This window comes from Cotesia typhae, unplaced genomic scaffold (assembly GCF_013202065.1).
Source record: "Cotesia typhae breed Kobodo isofemale line unplaced genomic scaffold, CoteBio_Ctyphae contig_30, whole genome shotgun sequence".
Taxonomy (NCBI): Eukaryota; Metazoa; Arthropoda; class Insecta; order Hymenoptera; family Braconidae; genus Cotesia; species Cotesia typhae.
In genome coordinates this window covers 24,658-49,872 of record NW_027423739.1, presented here as the reverse complement: position 1 = coordinate 49,872, position 25,215 = coordinate 24,658, and the positions used below count along the sequence as shown (strand labels likewise).

The 25,215-nt window shown below is 30.9% G+C and overlaps 3 protein-coding genes and 1 long non-coding RNA gene across 4 annotated transcripts; all 4 read left to right on the top strand.

The window, feature by feature from the left end:
- The first annotated feature begins 6,909 nt into the window (after positions 1–6,909).
- LOC141525985 (uncharacterized) lies at positions 6,910–8,097 on the top strand. The gene is made up of 2 exons (XM_074240695.1): positions 6,910–7,277; positions 7,747–8,097. The coding sequence occupies exons 1-2, from the start codon at positions 7,170–7,172 to the stop codon at positions 8,095–8,097; spliced, it is 459 nt and encodes a 152-aa protein (XP_074096796.1). The 5' UTR covers positions 6,910–7,169.
- On the top strand, positions 8,086–9,359 carry LOC141526033 (uncharacterized). Its single transcript, XM_074240760.1, has 4 exons — positions 8,086–8,426; positions 8,500–8,630; positions 8,699–8,906; positions 8,959–9,359. Exons 1-4 carry the CDS (start codon positions 8,127–8,129, stop codon positions 9,352–9,354), a joined length of 1,035 nt encoding a protein of 344 aa, XP_074096861.1. The 5' UTR covers positions 8,086–8,126; the 3' UTR covers positions 9,355–9,359.
- Positions 9,360–9,560: 201 nt separating this feature from the next.
- LOC141526032 (uncharacterized) lies at positions 9,561–10,494 on the top strand. Its single transcript, XM_074240759.1, has 2 exons — positions 9,561–10,257; positions 10,399–10,494. Exons 1-2 carry the CDS (start codon positions 9,856–9,858, stop codon positions 10,471–10,473), a joined length of 477 nt encoding a protein of 158 aa, XP_074096860.1. The 5' UTR covers positions 9,561–9,855; the 3' UTR covers positions 10,474–10,494.
- A 3,961-nt stretch (positions 10,495–14,455) lies between these two features.
- On the top strand, positions 14,456–20,493 carry LOC141526034 (uncharacterized). The gene is made up of 3 exons (XR_012478954.1): positions 14,456–14,788; positions 20,187–20,289; positions 20,383–20,493. It is a non-coding gene; the product is annotated as an uncharacterized LOC141526034 (long non-coding RNA).
- The last annotated feature ends 4,722 nt before the right edge of the window (positions 20,494–25,215 follow it).

Below are 25,215 nucleotides of genomic sequence, written 5' to 3'. Positions count from 1 at the left end.
AAAAAATACTCAATATGTGGATAAAAGGATGGCGTGTAAATGAGAAAAAATTACTGAAATTATCTCATAGAATGACTAAAGAAATTTCAACCTATCTAAGTCTTATCAGTAATTGGATACCCTCTGAGTTTGTGCGAAAAACAAGAAAATTGGACGAATTAGATCGGTGGAAAGCGACTGAATTGCGATTGTTCTTATTATATGTCGGTCCTATTGCTTTACAACTGCATTTACCTAGTAAATATCTCTATCATTATAATTGTCTTCACTGTGCAATAAGAATATTATGTAATGAAAAAGATTGCATTAAAAATAATGAATGTGCGAAAAAATTGTTGAGACATTTCGTTTCCGAGGGTATAAAATTATATGGAAAAAATTTTGTTATATTCAATATTCATAATTTAATACATTTACCGGATGATGTGATTAAATTTGGTCCTTTGGATTTGTTTAGTGCTTTTAGTTTTGAAAGCTTCTTGTCTTTTGTTAAAAATCTTCTAAAAAAAGGTGATAAACCTTTACAACAACTTCATAATCGTCTTGACGAACGGGCAAATTGTGGTTATCAATCAAAAGTAAACATAAATCTAATCAAACCGGAACTATTGCAATATAATGCTAAAAAATCTATTGATATAAAAGCTTCCTCGTATAATATTATTAATTATGGAAAGTTTAAACTTTCAGCTAATACGAACTGTGATAAATTTTGTTATATTAATAATTATGATGTGTTTCGTGTCGATAATATTTGCTTAATTGATAACGAGATTACATTACAAGGTCACAGATTATTAAACCCAGAGAGCATAAAAAATTATCCACTCGATAGCAAGTTACTTCATATAGTCATCGGTAATGAATGGTCAAATCGTTTAAGTATTAAGGCAACCGAAGTCTTGAAGAAAGCTGTTTGCTTACCTTTTAAGAAATCTTTTTATTTTTTTCCACTTATCCATTCAAATATATAAAATGTACATTAAAAGATGAACGAGCTTTTTTTTTAGTGTAAGGCGTAATGTTAATAAAATTTTATCAAATTATTGTAATGAAAAATTCGCTGATTTATTTAAATTGTAATTACCCGCCCGTTTTCTTATCTTACAAAACAGAAGCAGCGCTGCTTGTAAATTCAATCGATATACTTATACATGCAATCGTGGGTTAATATGTATGTATACACACTAGCGCATACGTAAAGCCTAATCAATACTTGTTACTGCTTATTTTTGTATACTCTTGTGATATAAAGATAATATTTTAATAACAAAGTTTTATATCTACGATTATAGTAAGCTTACTTAATTATTTATTTACTAAAAGTTTTAAATTGTAATAAGCTTGATTTCATATATGATAAAAGTAATTAATGATGTATGTGTATTTGGCAATTACAAAAAATAACCTTACTTTATTCAGACAATTGTTATATGACTTCCAACATTTGCAGATGCAACTAATAAGTAGTTGAATGATTCAATAAACGAAAAAATAACTATACAAATTTTATAATCAAGTATTCTTTAAGTTAAATAATTAATTTTTTTTGTTTATCAAAAATAACTTCGTTCGATATTTTTACTTGCAAAAATAACTTATTCGAAAAACGACCATTTTCTTTATTTACAAATTCTATCTTAATATAAAACTTATTGACACAGCTTATAAATAATTACAAATTCTGATCTTAATCATTTTTATTATCTTGATTCAAACTTTAATTAAAATAAAATTTTATTTTTTTGGTTAGATGTTTTTGTTGTTTTTTACGATACTTGGTGTTCAACCGTACCAGAATCTTGGTTGAATAAAAATGTCAAACTTTGAAATGGCCACCCAAAAGTGAAAATCCGACGACTGCTGCAATAAAGCAAAATAATCCTAAAAAAAGCTGGGCGACGATCCAATATTCCAGACTACTTGGACCCTTTCGTAAGTATAATATTCTGTTATTACATTAAATTGATTACAATTGTAAATATTTCAAAAGATTTTTCGTTTATACAAATAGAAAATTATTTAGGTGTATCTTTTTTATGCACTATTGAAATCTTTTTAACTCGTTTAAATTTTTTCTTTTGCTTTTAATAAGTTTATTTTATTTACAGAAACTTATGATATAGCTAGATCAGTAGAGATTGCTGCCGTCGACCTGTCAACTAGTGATGAAACAGCCTTCTCAAAACTCCAAGATGGCAAATTATTAGATAGAAAGCGTAATCGCAAACCTCCAGTACGTTATCGCAAAGAAAATTCAAGTGATATACCATCTAGTGATGATGATGGTAGTGAATTTCAACCAGATGTTACTGATACTATATCAAGAGATGTATTCGCATATGATACAACTCAAAATTTAGATGATGGAAATCTAATTGAGACACAGGAGTTAGACTATGGCAATTTTTTTAATGATCACCCCGATCACTCTTCTAAGCGAGAGACAAAAAAAATAACTATTAGAAAAAGTGAAATTATACCTAACCTTATTAGGAGCTATGTACCTCAACGTTCAGATGAAAAAATAGGTACTCTAGCAGCTACGAAAACCATTAAAGTGGCAAAAGACATAAATGAGAATAATGTTGAATCAACTACTACCGCTAAGTCTACTATTCAAGTTTCAAGTCGGGAAACTAGTCCTATAAATCAACTATTTCCAACTCCTGTTTCTAATGAACAAGTAACTAAGAAAGTTGATGCTGAGATTCTAAACTTAGAATGTTCTCCTAATTGCTGCGGTAAATATATAAAGTTTAATTCATTATCCTTTTGTGTTCTATTTTTAATACAATGAGAATTTTTAAAAACATTTCATTTGTAATGACCATACATTCATTATTATTAATAACTATTCAACAATAGTACTGTGTTTATTTTGTTTTATCCACAGCTGCATGTAGCTTAAAATTAAACACGATTTTACGTTTGTTAAACACGCTAATAATCAATCAAGAAAACTCCAATCTTCCTTCCGCCACTTCAAGACACTCTCTAAGTTCACAATCACCTCCAAGTTTATTGCCGAATTTTCCGCTTATTAAAATTGAACAATTAACAAACTTTAATAAGCTATTGAAAGATAATGATACTGCACGGACTCAATATGTAAATAATTATTTTAAATTGCAGCTAACTGTATATTTATTTTGATTATCTGTGACTCACAAAATTAATTATTTTTTTCTTATTTACGTCTGATGTTGTTTAAGGATCTTACAAAATATGAAATCCATATGTAACTTATTAATTTTTCTTTTGTAGATTGAAATAATTACCAAGAGGCGTGATCCAAATGCTAAAAAACATACTCGTGCTGTTTTGTCATATCTTCTAACAGATGAGTTTGCTCGTCCACTTTCTTGGACTGGCCAAAAGAAAACTATTAAAGTAAAAGGAATGGCGTTTGTTGAAGTTTTGATTGGTGAGTTTATAGAACAAATTTATATTTTAATTTAAGTGTTGGGAGACATACTACGGTTTAAATCACAAACCGTTTTTTAGTTATCTATTTAAGTATTTAACTCTTCTTGAATCACACTCCAAAATTTTTGAATTGCAAAATAATAATAAGTTATTAAGATAAATTAATGATATTATACAATTCGATTAGGTTTCAGTGTATATTTTCTTTTTTGTATTTACAAAAATTAATAATGAGAAATCTGATTTTTAAACCAATTAATATGGTGGAAAAAAAAAAAGAAAATAATCGATATGAAGATTATTCTGGACTTGTGTGAAAACAATACAAACAACCGACTCTTATATGTAAACTAGTAAAAAAAGTACATGATACAAATATATATCTAAAACGTTCAGTTATTTTTAAAACGCAAAATAAAAGTAGAATTGAATTTCGAAAAGATAAGATTGATTTAAGAATATGATTTATCTTTTGGTATTTATCATTTTCTTTATTTCCAGCAACTATATCTCAGAGCAACCCTGACAGCTCAAATGGAATGATTGAATCGGCAATAAAGTCATGGTTGCAGCACAGTGGTGACCGAATCGATTATCGTGCAAAGAATCAAATGCAATAAATAATAAAATAATTTTTTTGGTATTTTATAATTATCTTATTTATATACAAGTTATAAATCGGCTGGAAGGGGAGCTACTGCAACATATGAAGCTATCAACAAAAAGTTTCAAGAATTTTTGTTGTTTATAATTTATAGCTTGTAAAATTATTATTATATTAATAATAAAAAGAATTATAATTATTTAAATTGTTATTATTACTATCCTACAAAATCGTCTGTCTGAAGTCAGAAAGAGCTCTTAATTCTGACTTCCTTGAGAACTCTTTCTTTGTAAGTTAGAAAGAACTCTTAATTCTGAATTCTGTAAGAACTCTTTTTTTCTGATCTCAGAAAAAAGAGCTCTTTGAGAATTCATTAAGAAGCTCTAATTTGCTCTTGAAGTGGCGCATCCGACGTCTTCAGGACGTCTTAGAGAATTCGTTTTGTAAATCATTAAGACGTCCAAATCTTAAATCAGACTTCTTTAAGAACTTATAAAGAGGTTATATTGTTTATTGGGATTTTAATAGGTAAATTTTTATTTCTTGACTTCACAACAAAGCCCGACTTGGTAGAAGCTTTTATCTTTTCAGTTTTAACCACAGATGCGTAACCCAAACCAATCCAAAAAATTAAAGAGAACATTTTTTTGGACATTATTAATATCAATATTTTTACGGTTATTTAATTATTTTCATTAACGATAAAGCGTCAATTAATTGAAGTTTGTCAACAAAAAATAAATGCGAATCGGTTAAAAAAAAAAAAAATAAAGTAAAATAGGTTAAAAAAACGTAAATAAAAAACATATGAAAGAAATTATCCCGTGAGCTATCTTATAAGTACGCATAAAATACTGGTGTCTTGATCAAATACAAAATAATGAAAGATTTTGCGCAATTATCAAGATCAACAAAGTATCGGATATTAAAAAAATGTCGAAAGGCAACCAGTTCGAATGATGACAGTTCATTTACAGGTAAATCGATAAAAGTGCTGCATTCATTTACGATCAAAGTCTTATATAAGTTGATTTTTATACAAAACTATAAGAACTCTTCACAAAAAACCACCGGGGATCACTTCGATATTTACTCTTTTTTTTTTTGAGCAAAGTTTTATTGGAGTTTTGATAAACTCTGAAAAATTATCATCGAAATTAATTAGATTTTCTAAGAAAAATGTCAGATTATATACAATTATATATGATTATATATAATTGTATATAATTATATATGTGATTTGATATATAATCATATATAATCATATATGATTATATACAATTATATATGATTATATAGAAAAATTTTTTCTCGGGTACTTTCATGACAATTTTAGGACACTTTTATGAAAATTTTAGGACACTTATGGAAATTTTAGAATAGCTTTATGACAACTTTATGATGCTGTTATGACAATTTTAGAAATCCTCATGATAATCTTAGGATTCTGTTACGCCAATTTTAGGAAAATTTCATGACAACTTCATGATAATTTTAGGACAACTTAAAAATACTTTCACGACAATTTTAGGACAACCTTATGATAACTTCACGATATTTTTAGGATACTTTCATGACAATCTTAAGACACTTTTATGACAATTTTAGGACACTTTTATGATAACTTTAGGATACTTCTATGACAACTTCATGATAATTGTAGGATACTTTTATTACAATTTTAGGACAATTTTATGACAAGTTAAGGACCCTTTTATGATAATGTTAGGATAACTTTATGACAACTTTATGATGCTGTTATGACAACTTTAGGGAAATTTTTATGATGATTTTAGCAAACTTCATGATAATTTTAGGATACTTCCATGACAATTTTAGGACAACTTCAAGGCTTCACGATAATTTTAGGACAACTTCATGATAATTGTAAGATACTTCTATGACAATATTAGGACACTTTTATGACAACTTTAGGATACTTTCACGACAACTTTAGGACAACTTTATGACAACTTCATGATAATTTTAGGATACTTTTATGATAATTTTAGGACACTTATGATAATTTTAGGATAGCTTTATGACAACTTTATGATGCTGTTATGACAATTTTAGAAAACTCCATAATAATCTTAGGATTCCTTTACGCCAATTTTAGGATAATTTCATGACAACTTCATGATAATTTTAGGACAACTCTATGATAATTGTAGGTTACTTTTATGACAATATTAGAACACTTTTAGGACAACTTTAGGACACTTTCACGACAATTTTAAGACAACTTCATGATAATTTTAGGACAATTTTATGTTGATTGTAGGATACTGTTGTGACAATTTAAAGATACTCTTATGACAACTTTATGATGCTGTTATGACAATGTTAGAAAATCCGATGATAATCTTAGAATACTTTCACGACAATTTTAGGACAACTTCATGACATTTTCATTATAATTTTAGAATAATTTTATGATAATTTTAAGATACTTTTATGACAATTTTAGGATACTTTTATGCCAACTTTATGATAATTCCAGGAGACTTAAGACAATTTTCAGATACTTATATGATTATTTTAGAATAACTTTATGATACTTTTATGTCAATTTTTATGTGTTCTATAATAAATATTCAAGCCTTTTATTTGTTAACATTGTAACATGGGAAATTTCTCATGTCAGATTATTTTTTTTTTGACTATAGACTTAAATTTGTTGATTTTGAATATTATTTAGCCTCGAGTTGGTCATACTGATGGACCGCGGAGATTCGACGCGACTGTGTCGCCCCATGTGGTGCCGACCGAAACCCAAAGCTCGAGGTAAAAGAAAATTTGAACTCGAACCGCGCCAATTTAAATATACGAATGAATGTGTCCGATTCAACTTCGATGTATCGGGTATAGTGTGACGAATGGAATCACGGAGCTTAGATAGAAGGAGCTCGAACGGCATAGGTCATTTGGTATAAAATGTGTCCTCAAAAACAGCAGCAAATAACATGTACCTATTTTCACCACCAGAGTAGCGCAACGATCACTACAATCTCTGTGACGTCACAAAAAGCCGTTAAGATTTTATGAAGTATGTAAACATAAACAAATGTAAAATTAAGTTTGCTTGGACAGTGCTGTTAAAGTGTGAAAATAATTGATAAAATAATTTAAGAAAATGGTCAAAAAGTGTTCAGTTAAAAATTGCTTAAGTGGCTCAACTGCTGAAAGAAAACGAAACGTTGAATTAAACCGTCGTCAAACGACTTTATTTCAAGTACCCAAGGTAATATAACCAATAAGTTCAATCCATTTTATTATAAGTTAATAATATATAATTTAAATTAAGTAATAATAAGAGTTAATTAATTTATATTCTGTGATTTTTCAATAAAGAGTCGAGTTTTATTTTGTAATCACTAGTTTATAAAATCAAAAATTACGGGAATTATAATCAATAATTAATAGAATGAAAGTTGAGGATAAATAAGATATAAAATTTTTAAAAGTTATAATTGATTAAAGACATCACAGTTATTTATTTATTTAAATTTTTTTTTTTTTCAAACAAATTTCTATGAGTGTGGCTATTAGCATTTACCCGTGCTAGCATTTTTCCCCTGTTTTTGCTAACACTTCAAACTTTAAAGTATAAAAAAAAAAAAAGAGAAATTGCACATTTTTTTGATTCAGCGTAATAGATGCGTACTAATATCTGAATAATCGTTGGAAATATAATTTTTTTCTTAAATTAGTGTCCCGATGCATTAAAAAATTGGAACTTGGCATTGTCACAACATCTTCTTCATAAAAACTTTGTCTGTGAATTGCATTTTAAAGATGATGATATCATTAGAACATTTGACAGAATAAACTTGCCAAATGGTGAGGTTTTTGATTTACCAAAAGAAAGATTCCACTTAAAGGCAGGTGCAATTCCTGTACAGGCAAATATGATCGTAGACCACCATGATGCACGTGTATTAGATTCTTCAAATACAAATCCTTTACCTATGCAAATAGTTTCGGAGGAAGTGGTTATAAACGAAGAACTTGATACTGGCTGTTCTGCCGGAAAACACATATGGAAGAGAACAGCAACATAAATGACAATTTTTCCGATTGTCGCCAACAAATGTATAGTTCAAGTATCGTAAATGAAATAATTGAAGATACAACAAGTCATACTGGAGATCTTGAGTTGGAATGGCAAATATTATGCGAAGAAAATTATCGTCCTGCAGCTTTTGATGACAATCCTGGAACGTTTTCGTTAACTACAATATTGCAAGCACTGAAAGATCAAGGTTTACCACAAAATTGGTGTTGGTCAAAACAATCAGAACCACAAAAACTTTTAATTCTATATTACATAGATAGTTTTTTGAAAAAACTAAAATTAGAAGTTAAAATTAGTAATAATCTAATTATTCAGGTACTTAGACTTTAGTATATTATCGGCCGGAAATATAAATTTTATCTTTCAATTTTTATCATTTATTATTTAGATAACTGTTATGGAAACAGGGGTGACTGTTAATTACAATTATTCATTAACATCAGTAATACATTTTTTTAATATGCTCCAAGAAATTGAAAAATCGCAGTTTTGCAGTGGTGCTGGAGTGAACAACGGAAGGTTTTTATTATCTTCATTTCCTTGTGAAGTAATGAATAAAATGAATTACGAATTTTATCTTTTTGTAGGTGTTCAACCAGGTGTGATGGTATTTTACAATCACCCGAAAAATATAAAAGATTTATGAAAATGAATCGATGTTTCAGTTGTCGATCCTTACGAAAAAGATTGTTAATGTCGTCAAAACGAAAAAACAACGATATAACGAAACGTTACATTACGATTAAACGTAAACTGCATGTAAAACAAAAAAATTTACATCGTCTGAAGAAAAAGGTAATATTGGTTTTATAATGTAATTGCTGTTATACTATTTGTTGTTCTACAGAATCATCAATTGAAGGAAAAGATGGAACAATTAAAACACCAGTGTGCTGTAATCAAAGATAGTGTTATTGAAGAAGAAATCGCGGATCTCCCAGAAGCCCAAAAACAAGCAGTTCGTGCTTGTTTTCAAGCTGCTAAAGTCAAAAATTCGAAACAACGACGTTATACTATTGAGTGGGTATATGAGTGTCTAATGATTAGAATTAAAGGTCCTGCGGTTTATGATAAATTGTGTGAACGTCAAATATTACCATTACCTTGTAAGGACACACTAAACAGATACATAAACAAATTAGATAGCGCTTTTGGTTTTCCGAAAGCTATATTTGACACTCTCCGTTTGAAGGCATCGCGAATGGAAAGTTATGACAAAAGGGGTATAATTTATTTTACGTGACACGTGGTAAACTTTGCGATACTAACAATTTTTCTACAGTTGGTTACTAACAATCAATGCAAAGACAATATAACAATTGCTTCTTCGAAACATTACGTTAAACTACACGTGAATATGAGCTGTTGAGCTTTATTAGCGTTATAAATTATCCACTTTTTATTTCTATTATTTTTCAAAAGCATTTGTTACAGTAATACAATTATGACATACACAACAATGATACACATTGTGTCATTTTTACATTTACAAAGAAATTGCGTAGTACTAAATTTCGAATAATTTACATAGGCTTAATATCATTTTTGCTAATATGCTTATTAATACGTAGATAATGCATTATTAACATAGCTTAATTAGAAATAAATTACTTTTGCTTACAATTTTTTAATACAAGTACTCCAAGCATTTTATTACACTAACTTTCATCTTCGTGTTTTCGCAAGTACCTTATTAATTGACGAAATCGCTTTAAGCGAAGCTGTAAAATTAAATACTAAAACTATGGAGTTTAATGGCTTCGTCAATTTAGGCAGTTACACGCCACAAAACTTAATAAACGAGAGAGCTGATCATGCACTAGTTTTTATGTACCAACCCTTCCGTGGTACATGGGTCCAAGTGTTGGGATATTTTTTAAGCAAAAGTGCAGTGACGAAAGACGTTCTGCATAAATTAATCATAGACTGCATCATCCAGTTAGAGAAAGCTGGAATGCAAGTAGATGTTGTCACCTCGGATGGTGCTCAGTGGAACCGCGGAGCGTGGAAAATTTTTGGTATCGAAGACCAAAAATTCAGTTGTACGCATCCTTATGATACATCTAGACAACTATGGTTTATGTCAGACTTTCCTCATTTGCTGAAGTGTTTCCGAACCAAAATTCTTGAGGGACCTTCGTTTTGGGTAAGAAGTCAAATATATATGTTTATAATTTTGTAAATAGTATGTAAATTGACGATGCGTAATATTTAGTAAGAAAAATATCATGTTTGGTATGAAAAATTGTTCTCATTACGGTAATTAAATAGCTTAATACATTTTTAGACCCCTGATGGGATTGTGAAAAAATCCATTGGGAAGTTTTATTGCAACACGAGCTTCAATATAGACCTAACTTGAAAGTTTCGTACAAATTAACACCTGAACATATACACCCCGAAGGATATCAAAAATGAATGTTCGTTTAGCGGAAGAAGTAAGTAAACTTTAATCTTTAATCTTTAACTTTTTATCTGATTCTTTTATTTTCATGAAAAATTAATATTAGTTGAAACAGTTGCCTTGTAAAATACAGATTCCGCCATTGGTCTCTTTATTCATTCATTGGTAGTTCAGCTTTTTTCATAATTATCGCGAATTTGGTATTCCATTTACGTTCACTATACTAACTTAATAATAATTTCGGAAGAAAACTAAGAGGCCGCAAATGCCTATTTTTTTCTTCGGATTTGAATATATAAATTCGTATAATATTTGTTTTTAAATCAATCAGACCGTCTATTCAGCGTGAAAACAAGAATATGCGGTTTGGTCATTCTTTAAATTGCAATAATCTCGCATTAGGAATAGTTAATCAATTTCAAATTTAAAGGGTTAGTGCATTTCAATATCCTTATTAAGTATACAAAAGTTTAGAATTTTCCGACATTACTATTTCCGAAGAACGACTACCTCACTGAAAAAATCAAAATTTAATTTCAACAGAAATTGCAATTTTTTATTCTTTTAGTTATTCTCTAAACCATTAAGAGTTGCTATGATGACTTGGCAAAACGATTGCACCGAACTGCAAGATTGTGGACCCACTATCAAATTTATGGAAAGAGTAGATAATTTGATAAAGGCGATGAGTTCTCGCACTCCTGAATCTGCTTTACGTTCTAATGACGAATGTCCAATGAGACAGGTATTGTATTATTTTCAATAAAGTAGAAATAATTGATTATTTCAGTTAAAGACCAAGTGGAAATGAAATCGGTATATCACAGCTAACGGCGCATAAAACGAATATCAATACCTTCGAAAGTTTTTTTCTCCATCACAATATTTATCAGAAGGAGTAAGTAAACAATATAAAATTGAAGAGAGAGGAGAGTCACACTTCTACACACATCTATTCACAGTTCAGATACTCCATGTTCTTCATTCGGCAATAACAATAACAAATAATAACAAACAATTTTGTAGTATGTTGATTCCCAATATTTAGTAAAAAAATAATTAATATTTTATGCATCATACATCTTTTACTAAATCTAAGACAAAACATTTCTTATAATTTGAGTTAGTAATGCTTTGCCGCTCTGTTTTCTTATGTATTGTTATGAATTTCATTTTTCGTTATGAATTTAAAATTAATAATCACATGTACATATGTAATAACCATTCACTTCAAATTATTTCATTGCATGAACATTTTCCAATTCACCAACACTTCTTGATATAGTTCTATTTTTACGCTGTAGATTATCAAAGAATTTGACAAATATTTGAGAGAATGGGAAGCTGAAGCTGTTGATAACAAAAACAAATGTCGCAAGAAGAAAAATCAAAATGTAGAAAGTGATGACAGTATTGAAAAACATTTTTTCTCGCTATTACCAAAAGCACGCTAACAGGATTGAAGATTACTTTAGGAGGGACACTTGAACTATTGGATTTTTTGACTGAAAAATGTAATTTTGACTATTTAATGACTGCCCGTCTTAATCAAGACAAGTTAGAAGTAAGTACAATGAAGATTTAATTGTATACAGTCACTTCTCGAAATATCATACTCTCATAGAGTCTCCCTGGTTTAAAAAACTGATTGAAAAGAATTGAAAAGTGATCACTCCATGCAAACTGTATATCTATATATACAATCAAAAGAATTAAAATTATTGAAAAAAATTTGAATTTCATCATTTTTAATTCTTTTCAATCAATATTTTTAAACGGCTCTATAGCTTTCATAAATTTTTTAAATTTCTCATTTGTTCATACTTTATAGCAATTTTTGGGATCGTAAGGAGTGCTTGTGGGTGTAATGAACATCCAGATCCTATCATATTTGGACAAGTATTCAGATTACTCTGCTCCTATTCTTTAGTTACGCCACCAAAAGGATCAAATGTAACTGCCGTTGAACTTTTGCAATCATTGATGGAGACAAAAGAATCACTGATGCTAATTCAAGATAAAAAATCAAAGTGGCTACAGAAATTAGATTCTATAATTGACAATGGATTTATTGAAGAAGACGATATTTACCGAAGAAAAAGCGTCGCAGTGAGTCATTTTGAGAATTTAGTTGATACGAGTGAAGATGACACTGACGTCACGTCTGCCACCAATGATTCATCAAAGTCAAGGACTATGAATTTTCTTGAAAAAGGAGTGTAGCTAAAAACCTTTTGAGAGTTTAGTTGACTCTAGTGAAGATGAAAACAATAATGTTAATTTGGATTCTGCTATTGCTGATGGATTACAGGCTAATGATCCTCATGAACATCATGACTACGATGTTGTTAGTACAAGCGAGTTTGTTGTGTCGTATATTGCTGGTTACGTTGCCAGAAAAATGCAGCGATTTTCTCGGTGTCATCTTTGCTTGGCGAGTCTAGAGTCTGATAAATCTTCTCATAGAGATCGAGTCATTGATCTAATGAGTGAACAATGTATACGTCCAAGTAATAATCTATATTCTTTGATCCAGCAATTGGAAAATATTGTATTGACTGTTGTTGGGACAAAGACAGGTTTGATACGATGAATTGTATTTTAGATAAAGTCGCAGAAGAAAAATCACTACCTTTCGTTGGTTGCCAAGAACATCAATTCACGTTGATGAAAAAAATATTAAATTACTTTATAACTATTAGAGGTCATTTCTTAGCTAATCATATTAATAAGAATTATAAGCAAAAAGTATTAAAAATAAAAAATTACGTAAAATTTCAAAATTAGTATAAGTTGTGCTTATCGGAGTTTTAAAAGATTTTTACAAATGTTCGTCAAACTTAACAATTTTATAATGATAACTTTTATAGTTATTAATTATTTTTATGCAGAGTTTTTATGTAAAAAAAAACATTTAAGTAACAATATATATTTTTTAATAGATGTTTACGTTTAATATTTGATTTTTATCTTTATAGAAATTATTTTTTTCATACTTCACTTCTATGCCTGCTAATTATAAACAGACCAAGGAATTCATCGTTAATACTATTTTTGGTATTTTATAATTATAAGGCTTCTTTTAGAAAATAAATTTAATAATTTTAAATCTATTCAACAGGTCCTTCTCTTAATATGTTCAGTTTTTATATGAAATAATTTATTATTTACTCAAAAATTTTAAAATAATTAAGTCATTATAAAAGTAACAATTTAGTTAAAAAATTAAATGTGCCGTTAACTTGTTATTTCAATATTATTTTCGAATTCTTAATTATTTATTGGAAAATCTGTAAACATTGGAGTTGTAGGTTAAGTATAGCTTACTCCTCGTTATACTTATACTCTTAACCGCTAAATTCAAAAACTGGATTGCAGCAGTAGCAGCGCACTCTGTAATGAAACTTTATTTTCTCTACTTTTCGTGGACACTTCTGATACTATACGTTCGAGCTCCTTCTATCTAAGCTCCGTGAATGGAATGAATGAGAAAAGCGACCGGGCGAACCCGCACTCAGTCGATACCAGCGATCGAGGAGACATCTGGGAGGAGCATCGAGAACGAGGACGTCATGGAAATGGGAACCACGAAGGATCGGAAAATGGAACGACAGGAAAGTATCGAGACTCCACCTGGACACCGAAATTCGAACCAGACTAGGGAATCGACCAATCATCGATCCCGGTAATTTATCGTACGACGGCCGATTGGACGCGCATGTTATTAGTTGCGCTCGAGTGAACGACCACATGTTGATGAAGGAAAGCAAAACGGAAAAAAAGCGACAACAAGTTGTTACCCGGCTCAAGCGAAGCCACGTGCAAGAGACCTTTTAAAAAAAAAAAAAAAAAATATTTTTGAAAATTCGATTACGATTAATTACGTTTTCTGACGACTGCCAATTCGATCGGCCGATGAGTATTGTTAAAAATTGCGAAAAATAGCATCGTTCAATTCGTTTAAAAAAAAAAAATTGGTGATTAAATTAACTGCGAGGCCGAGATAATTAATTCTAAGAGAAAGGAAAAATTTGTCGAGGAAAAATTGTACCGCCATTGTCGAGATAACAGGATTTGCTAATTGTCTGAGAGGGTCGATCACTGAGTGACTAATTCCGAGTCGTGTCGCCCCTTCAAGGACAATCTGATCAGCTTCGTGATCTGCCGATCCCGCCGATTCCGTGGGGAAAACATCATCGCCGAGGTCACCGCCGCCGTCAGTGCCACCAACGCCGGAATTCCTCGCTGTGCATCCAGGAGGTCGACTGAGCGGGTAAGAGTGGTCGCAGATTGATATTTCACCTGGGTGACCTCACCGCGACCTGCTAGTCGTTTGAATTCGAAGCGAGAGCGCTGATTAAGATATTTTTTTGTTTGTTTATTTTCTTTTGGGGAAATTTCGTACAAAGTCGGAATTAATTCCGAGGTAATTAACTAATGTAATTCGACTACGCAGTTATGGTGACATCATCCAGGTATCGGTGCTAAATATTATTGTAATGAGTGACTGAATAGATGGTACGTTTGTAATAATTTTTGTGTCGCACCTCGAGCTTTGTTCTGCGAGTTACCCGACGGGTAACCACAACCCAATTGCCCCACTGATTAGTTATCGTTGATTTATTTTATTGCTGATTATCGAACCCGGCGAAATAAATTAAAAGTTAATTGGTTTTTGTCAAATAAATAACTTTTTGGAAAATTCGAAAATTTATGAAATCGCAACAGCGGAATCGAATGAACATTTTTTTGTTTTTGTTAAATAAATAATTGTTCTTAGAAAATTCGAACTTTTATTTAATCGCAACAGCGGAATAGAATAAAAATTTTTTTGTTAAATAACTAATTTTTTCTAACTCGAACAATTAATTTTTTTGAAAAAACGTAAGAGAATAATTTTTTTGTTGAATAAATGATTTCGTAATTATAATTATTTGTTTTTCGAGACTGCGCAAGAGAATAAATTTTTTTAATAAATAATTTTCTTAAATACAATTATTTATTTATTGAAACAGTGCCAGGAAATGATTTATGTTGTTAAATAAATAATTCTTAAATACACTAATTTTTAACCGAGCAAGAACAGAATTTTTTTGTAAATAAACAATTTTCTTAAATTCAAAAATTTAATTGTTGATCGAAACAGCGAAATGAAATAATTTTTCTGTCTCGAAATTTTGCTGATAATCGAAACCGGCGACTAAGATTAATTTTTTTGTATGAACAAATTCGAAGTTTATTATAACAATTTTTTGTGTTGATCGGATTCGTTCTTTAGTTATTGTGTATTTGACTTGAACCTACGACGTTATTTGAACTCGTTATCCGCTGAATAAAACCTTGACTCGAAATTGTACCAGCAAAATTTTTTTATTTAATTATTCTCCGAACCGATCTCCTTGTAATCATCGTATAATCTTTTTGAATCTCTTCGATCTCGACCCGCCGCCCAACGACGATCTACGGCAACTAACGAATCGTGGAACGGAAGTTCCTGGCGCCCAACCTACATCGAACCAGGTAAGCCAGACATTTAGGTGGACTTCGTCGGCGCTGTTGACGCCAGCGCAACGAAAAAGCCATTATAACATGTTAGGAATATTTCTTCAGAATCTTTTTAAGAAAAATACTCTTAAACCTTTATGATCATTTCAGATAATGAATACGAGTATACCAGCGATTCCGATTCTTCTAGAAGCCAAGACTCCTATACTTCCAAGTCCCAATGTTCCCCTCGTTACGAGAACGAATACTCTTCTGATTCGGAAAGTGAATACGCTGCTAGTGCAGACGATGAGCAGAGTCTTACGAACGATAGTAATTATGAAGATAGTAGGGTTGGTGATGATTATAATTTTGATTGTCATAACAATCACGATACTCGCAGTAGGAGCTCCGATTCTTCTTATAGCGGTACTTATGATCAAACTGATTCTAACAGTTCCTCCGAAAATTACGTTAGTGAATGGAATGAAAGCTCAGATGATAGTCAATTTACTGAAAGTGAAACCAGTGATAGTTCAACTGACGATGACGAGGCAGGGGCTTCTTTCGATAATGAACATTTAAATGACCCTATTTATGAAAATGCTCCGCTTACATTAGGCGAAAGTGTACTTTGTATCTTGACGTTCATGATTCGTCATAAAGTTACTAAAGTGCTTTTGGCCGATTTACTATCTCTCATCAATGTTCATTGTATAAAACCAAATTTTTGCATCAAAACATTATACTTTTTTACAAAATTCTTCAAAAACATGAAAACACCTCTTCAACGACATTTTTTTTGTTCTGTTTGTTTTCTGAAGTTAAACAATGAAAAAGGGTATTGTCGGAGATGTAAAAAGAAGAACGAAGTAAGTTATTTCATTCAAGTCCCTCTGATATCGCAACTTTTCAATCTCTTTCGGCGTCCAAATTTTTATAATTCATTACAAAGTCGGTTCAATAGGCAAAAAATTGTGCAAAACAATTTAGAAGACATCTGGGATGGGGAAGTTTATCAATCATTATTTAAAAACAATGGATTTCTGTCGTATCCCTCAAATATTTCATTCACTTGGAATACTGACGGAGTAGCTTTATTTAAATCATCAAAATTCAGTCTCTGGCCATTTTATTTAACGATAAACGAACTGACATTTCAACAACGAACAAAAAAAGAAAATTTATTGTTAGCTGGTCTTTGGTTTGGAGCTAAACCACAGCCAAATTTATTTGTAGACAGTTTTCGGAACGATTTAACGAAAATTTTTCAAGGTGTTTGGTGCAAACCAGCTGATTTGAATCACAGAGTCAAAGTTAGAGGCATGATTATTTGCGGGACGTGTGATCTTCCTGCTAAAGCTGCTTTTTTAAATATGAAGGGACATCGAGGAGTGTTTGGGTGTTGCCACTGCAAGATCAAGAGTAAAAATTTTTAATAGGAGACGCGTTTACTCGTATCAGCGACGGTTAAAACTTAGAAACACTGCGGAATCTATCAGTGATGGGAGGAAAGCCTTCATCTCTGGCTATGAAGTCGATGGAATAAAAGGTCCCACAGTTTTATCTCAAATAGTGCATGATGTTTATAATACTACTGTGGTAGATTCAATGCACTGTATATTTTTAGGAGTTGTACGGAAAATATTCAGTTTATGGTTTGATGCACAGTACAAAAACTATCCTTTTTCGCTTTACCAACATCGAGAGTGGGTTGATAAAAAAATTAAATTAATTTGCCCTCCAGCATTTGTTTCACGATTAACAAGATCTATTTTCGACTATAAATATTGGAAGGCATCTGAATGGAAACAGTGGTTATTATATTATTCGATTCCACTTTTGCATTTGATTATGAGAAAAGAGTGCTTAGAGCATCACCAACTCTTAGTACTTGCTGTCAGTTATTTAAGTTATCCTTCTATCAACAAAAACATGATCTTAATAGCAAATACTTCCATAAAAATATATATCTCCCAGTTTGAACGATTGTACGGATTAACCCACATGACTTGTAATTTACACTGTTTGATTCATCTTCCTGATGCTGTGCGTAAATTCGGTCCGTTACCCTACACGTCGTGTTTTGCGTATGAAGACCTCAACGGAACTTTTAGACGGTTTATTCAAGGAACTCGGTATGCCCAATTACAAGTATGTTCTGCTCTATCAGTCTTCAATAATATTATACAGCTCAAATCCGAAGCACAACAAGAAAGTCGTGATGTAGCAGAGAATTGCAAGAAGTTAGAACTGACTTATTTGAGAAGGCGCAAGCTTGTTCCAATATTCGAAAAATGCTTCATTCTAGGAAAGTTGAGAAAGTGTGACGAGTCAATTCAACAAGTGAGAGCTTTAATGACTGAACGCTTACAGGAACTGTTTAAAGTTTTCACGTTTATGCGTTTATTTAAAAACAATATGGTTTATGACTCAGAACTCTATGAACGCGATAAAAAAACAAATTCTTCCGTAGTAATTTACCGTAATAATCAAAATAATTGTATTGGCATTATAACAACAAAATTTATAAAAATTTGTTATTGTGATTATAACCATAAATGTGTTGTGAATTGTGAGAACAGTAGCTTTTATGCAATAATAAGACCATGTGAATCAATCCGTTCTGTGTTTCCGTATTGTGAGATCGAAAATTTTATGAATTTGTGTGTCGATTCGTCTGAATTATTAACAATAACAGAAATTAATAATTTAATCACTGTATGTTTTGTCATAGAAAATGATACTGAGGAGGAACCTGAAACGTTTTTTGTTATAAGACCTGTAAATACGTCTGAAATTGAATGATGTTTTAATTAGTATATTACACACCTAGGAAAGTAAAGTAAGAAATGTCTCAGATCACATGTAATTGTTGTCCGAGGCAAAGCCGAGGTCAACAAACATATAATCTGAGGCTTTCTTATTTATTTCCCGTAGAGTGTATACTATTTTTTTGCTGGACGAAGGCAGGAAGCGGCAACTTTGTTTAGCGCAGCGGGCTGAAAGTTGACGCTTTCTGCCTGTCGAGCAAAAAAAATTTTTTGAACAATCTATCACTAGAACAATATTTCTGTACACTGTAAAAATGTTTATTACTAACTAACATATTTATTATTCTAGTTTTAAGAACAAATTTTGTTTATGTTCGTTATTAATTAACACCTAAGTTTATCAAGATCGTGTTGCCAGCATGCTAAATTCTTTATTTGTGTTTTTAATTAGTTTTTTTAATTATCCTAAATAATTTATAGTTAAATATATAAACAACGGTCTGGGCTGTCCGAATTACTTTTTTTCAGTTACCGAAAATTCCTACTGAGTAAAGGTCCTCCATTTCCCTTTATCCTTTATTTCCCTAATTCACAAATTTGTCTATATGGCTTTTTTTCTACTATAAAAATTATTTAATGTTTCTAGAGTTGAAATAATATAACAGCCTTTTTAATAAACAACTTGATGTAGACATTTTGTACTTGTCCCACCAGTCACAAATGTCTGTCCCACCAATTACAATAAAAAAAATTTTTACTACGTAGGTAAACAGTCTAATTCTTCATAATATTGAATGTTTGTAGGATAAATTTTTTATTGAGAGGGAAATATTTTTTTTAAACTTAGTGATCGAACTGAAATTGGACTTAAAGTATACCAAGGTAAGAGAGAAGAATTTTTTGATGTCCCACCACTCACACTCAGTCAAATGATAATTACGAGAAACTCAAAAAGTAATCGAGGTTTTTGACAAAGGGATGTTGTTAATTAGTTATTCTTCTATATTATGAGATAAATTTCACTATAGTATAAGTTTTAGTCACATAATTATAGCTTATAATTGATGGAATTCCAGAGTTATAAATAATAACACGGAATAGTGTAAAACAGTTAATTACACCGTGTTAAATTTACACAAGTGTTTACACCGACTTTTCACACTTACACGACGGTGTAAAAGTCTCTGGGTCCATCTTTTACACCGAAATTTTTTACAGTATACTATCTTTGTGTATTCATCAGGATTTCATCCGGAATTCATTTAGAATTCTTATTTGTGTCAAAATATGACTTCCACATGATAGTCAGCGGATCACCTGCGGATTACCGGCGGAATCCCGCAACTTTTTTACACGGGTCGTGATAACTTAATGACATGTGTGACATACTTAGATTAGACATATTTGTTACAGATCCAATAAAATTGATTGTCCAGTACAGCTTCGCGTTTCCGCTGACCTACAGAGAAAGGTATTGGTTGTAACAGAATGGATATCGGACCATAATCATGAGCCAGTAAGTTAAACATGAATGAGCCAAGTAAAGCGTAGTACTTATCTGTGAAGCAAAAAGTATACACTAACTTACAAATTTATATATTATTTACAGGAAAATAAAAAACTTGATCATGTTGGTGGTAAATCTAAAGAAGTTCAAACAAGCCAAAAACTTCTGGCTGATAAGAGCATTGAAAAAAATCAAATGATCAATTAACAGTCTCGGAAATTCTGAAGAAAATAAAAGTAGTATTGCTTTTAATGAAAATACGGCTCAACAAAAGAAAAAAATGCTTATTAATTTGTTAGAAAGCTTCAAAAAATCGATGAAAATGAGCAAATTTCATCAGGTGATGAGTCAACGCACTCTGTGATCCCGTCTCAAACAAACAATTCACCGCTACACCTTGATCTTCCGGCAACACAAAATCCTCCTCCTGTCAACAAAGAGTTTTCAGAAGAAATCAGTGTTCAACCAAGCACATGTGGACGACCTAAGCGCCAAAGAAAACCCGCTTTAGGTTCTGATTTTTATACTTTCGGAACCGCAAAGCTTAAAAAAGGATTTAATACTTTTTTAAGCTTTGCGTAAAGTACGTATTTAAATGTTGAAAATATAATTTATAAAGTAAAATTTTATTTGTTGATCTTTCTATAAATTATTGAATGTTGATATATTTTTGAGAAATTCCATCGATCTTTACACTAAATAATAGATAATTGTGGAACTTCTGTAAATTTGGAATTTAAAAGAAACTTTAAAAATGATAATGAAGAGTTTAATTGTTTTAGACCACCAGAAAAAAATAGCACGCGTCTGTTATTATTCCGATTTCTAAGCACTTGAAGGCACGAACAATCGAAATTAGAATGACTGATCTTTAAAATAATATCCCTGTCTCCGAACTTTCAAGAGCACGGACAATAATAAATCATTAATTTCAGCTCGTGCTGATTTTTTCAGGCCTTCAACGTTGCCTCAGATGTTGACAGAGGAGATTTTTTTTTCCACAAAAATTCTGAGCTATTAGGTTTTAGGGAAACGGAAATCTAAATTAAATTTTTTTTTTAATATTTTAGTGTCTGAAAGATCTTAGAATCTCAGAAAATTATAAAAATTCTATTTAACTTAAAATTTTCGTTGCTTGAAAGGCTTACAGCCACGGACATCGGTATCAAATGCTTTTTATTAGTCTTTCATATCTGTAAAGTCGGACATCAGCATAGAATTAAGTTTTCTTTAATTTTTTTCAATGTAACAGAGCTTTGACATACGCATGAATCATAGATAACTTCTTGATAAGTATAAATTTCCGTTTTTTTCATGTATTTAAGTGAAAAAAGTCAAATGAATATAATTTGATCTATTTTTCCGTGTCTCGCAGATCTTAGAAGCACGGAAAATAGCAAATAATTTTTTTATTTAAATTTTTCGTATCTCTTAGATTTTAGAGGAACGGAAACAGAAATAATGTATCTATTTATCAATTTTTCCGTATCTGAAGATCTTATAATCACGGAAAATTACAAAAATTCTATTTAGTTAAAAATTTTCATGGCTTGAGAGGCTCACAGTCACGGACATCGGTATCAAATGCTTTTTATTAGTCTTTCGTATCTGTAAGGTCGGACATCAGCATAGAATTAAGTTTTCTTTAATTTTTTTCAATGTAACAGAGCTTTGACATCCGCATGAATCATAGATAACTTCTTGATAAGTATAAATTTCCGTTTTTTTCATGTATTTAAGTGAAAAAAGTCAAATGAATATAATTTGATCTATTTTTCCGTGTCTCGCAGATCTTAGAAGCACGGAAAATAGCAAATAATTTTTTTATTTAAATTTTTCGTATCTCTTAGATTTTAGAGAAACGGAAACAGAAATAAAGTTTCTATTTATCAATTTTTCCGTGTCTGAAGATCTTATAATCACGGAAAATTACAAAAATTCTATTTAATTAAAAATTTTCGTGGCTTGAGAGGCTCACAGCCATGGACATCGGTATCAAATGCTTTTTATTAGTCTTTCATATCTGTAAGGTCGGACATCAGCATAGAATTCAATTTTCTTTATTTTTTTTTAAGGTCACAAAGCTTCGACAACCGCATGAATCATAGATATTTTATTGATTACTATAACTTTCTGTGTTTTTTATGTATTCAAATGAAAAAAGTTGAATTAATATAATTTAATCTATTTTTCCGTGTCTAGCAGATCTTCGAATCACGGAAAATTACAAAAATTCTATTTCAATTACAATTTTCGTGGCTTTAAGGGCTCACAGTCACGGACATCGGTATAAAATGCCTTTTATCAGCCTTTCGTATCTGTAAGGTCAGGCATTAGCATAGAATTCAATTTTTTTAAATTTTGTTCGTGTCTCAAAGCTTCAACATCAGTCGGATAAAACATAGATATCGAGTTGTTCAGTTAAAATTTCTGTATTTCTAATGTATTCAAATGAAAAAAGTTGAATTAATATAATTTGATCTATTTTTCCGTGTCTAAGAGATCTTAGAAGCACGGAAAATAGCAAAAAAATTTTTTCATTTTAATTTTCGATGGCTTCAAGTCACTGACGTTGGCAGAGGATTTTTTTTCTTTATTAATAATCCATGTCTTATATAACTTTGAATTACGGCTATTGCTATAGTGAATTTATTCTTTTAAATTTCTGTATCTCCAACCTTTTGAAACCACTGAAATGAATGCTTGGGAAAGAATTGTTTATTTAATTATCCGTGCCCTTTAAGTCTTACGGCTCGATAAATCAATACAATTTTTAACTTTCCGCTAAATAAATCAATGATTATCGAAAAATCGGGAAGTAATTGTTTTTACCCCGTTTTGCAAAAATTGAGGTTTCAACAGATCTTAACGTTTTGAAGCCCTAAGAAGCTTTCCTGACAATTTTTACGATGATGTCCGTACGTCTGTGTGTGTGTGTGTGTGTGTGTGTGTGTGTGTGTGTGTGTGTGTGTGTGTGTGTGTGTGTGTGTGTGTGTGTGAACCTCTTATAAGTGCTTGATGAGCTCGAAAGCATAGGAAAGCTATCTCTTTGAGCTCGCAGAGCTGAATATATCACAAAAATTGTATTTTTGAGCTCAAAGACTTAAAAACGTCATAATTGCAATTTTAAATACTTAGGTATGGAATTAGCGGGAAGTTGCAGGGATGGCCTTCAGGGTCAACCGTCTTCCTAATTATTTTTTCACCATTTTTCGTATCTCGGAGATCTTGTCGCCGTGGACGTTAACATATAATAATTCTTTTTATATTAATTTAACGTGTCAATTACTCATCACAATAATGGATATTCCGTATCACATTTTTTTTAACAATAAAAATAAAAAATTTTAATTTTAGACTCTGCCGCCAACAGTTAAAATTTAAAAAAATGAGAAAATTATTACAGGCAAAGCTATAAACAGTGGAAGGGTCATTTTACGGTCCTTGCAAGAGTATAAATATTATAAAGTTATTAATAATGAAAAAAAAATTAATCGTTTTCTCGCGGAGCATTTCACAGCAATAAATATAAAGTTGCTGTAATTAGGCTATAGACATACATGGGTATCGATTCATAAATTGAATAATCAACTAAAAACTCCAACCGTTATAAAAATATAATAAAAATTTTACTATTTTTGTAATAACGAATATTGAAATTTAAAATTTCAGACTTTCCCGCCAAAAATTGAAATTAAATACATAATTTAATTATTGCAGATAACGCTATTAACAATTAAAGAGTCATTCTTAGGTCATTGCTAGAATATATAATTATTATAAAATTACTAATAATAAGTAAAAATTAATCATCATTCTTGGAGCACTTGTAGCAATGTAAAAAGTCCCTGCAACGTATACCTATGAGTATTGATTGATAAATTGAACTATCAATTGCAAACTTTAGTAGCTATAAATATCTAAAATAAAATTATGACAATTTTTTTTAACAATAAAATTAAAAAATTCAAATTTTAGAGTTTCCCGCCAACAGTTAAAATTAAAAAAAATTAGAAAATTATTGCAGGCAAAGCTATAAACAGTGGAGGGGTCATTTTACGGTCCTTGCAGGAGTATAAAAATTATAAAGTTATCATTAATAAAAAAAAAAAATTAATCGTTTTTTCGCAGAGCATTCCACAGCAATATATATAAAGTTGCCGTAACTTGGGTATGGACATACATACATGGGTATTGACTGATAAATTGAAAAATCAACTAAAAACTCGAACCGTTATAAAAATATAACAAATATTATAAAATTTTTTGTAATAATAAAAATTTTTAATTTTAATTTTAAACTGTCCCGCCAAATATATTTATTGAATACATTAGAAAATGACTACCGGCATGGCTTTAACAACAAGAGAAGTCTCTTTTTTAGGTTATTTGTGAAATATAATTATTACGATGTTACTAATAAAAAAATGAATATATTATTAGTAGGTATATAGGGGGGTGCATGCCCAGTCGGTAGAACAGATTTGTGGGTTCGTGTCAATACTAAGGGATCTGCATTGTCGACTGTAGGTTCGTGACAAGTATCATCTGTGGATATGGGCGACCTGTTTGGCCGACAGTAGGTGTTGCCGGCGGTAGATATGTATGTCATTTTGAGGTTATGGGTGAGCTTTTTATCGAGGTTATAGGTGGCGCTGGTGGGGAATTCTGCCGCCATCTTACTATCCGCCATTTTTTAAATCTTACTATCCGCCATTTGGTGGCTGCTATCCGCCATTTTGAATTTGAGTTCAACATTTTGAGGTTAAAAAGCATCCTCAACTATTAACCTGCCTTCGGCTCAGCCATAACAGATCAATAGTTCAGGATTATGCATTTGTAGTATGGTATATCCATGTTGTATATATTTAAAATGAAGTTATGTCAACTACTTGCGAGAAGGATTTCACGCAACGTCATCTGGTGACAGCGTGC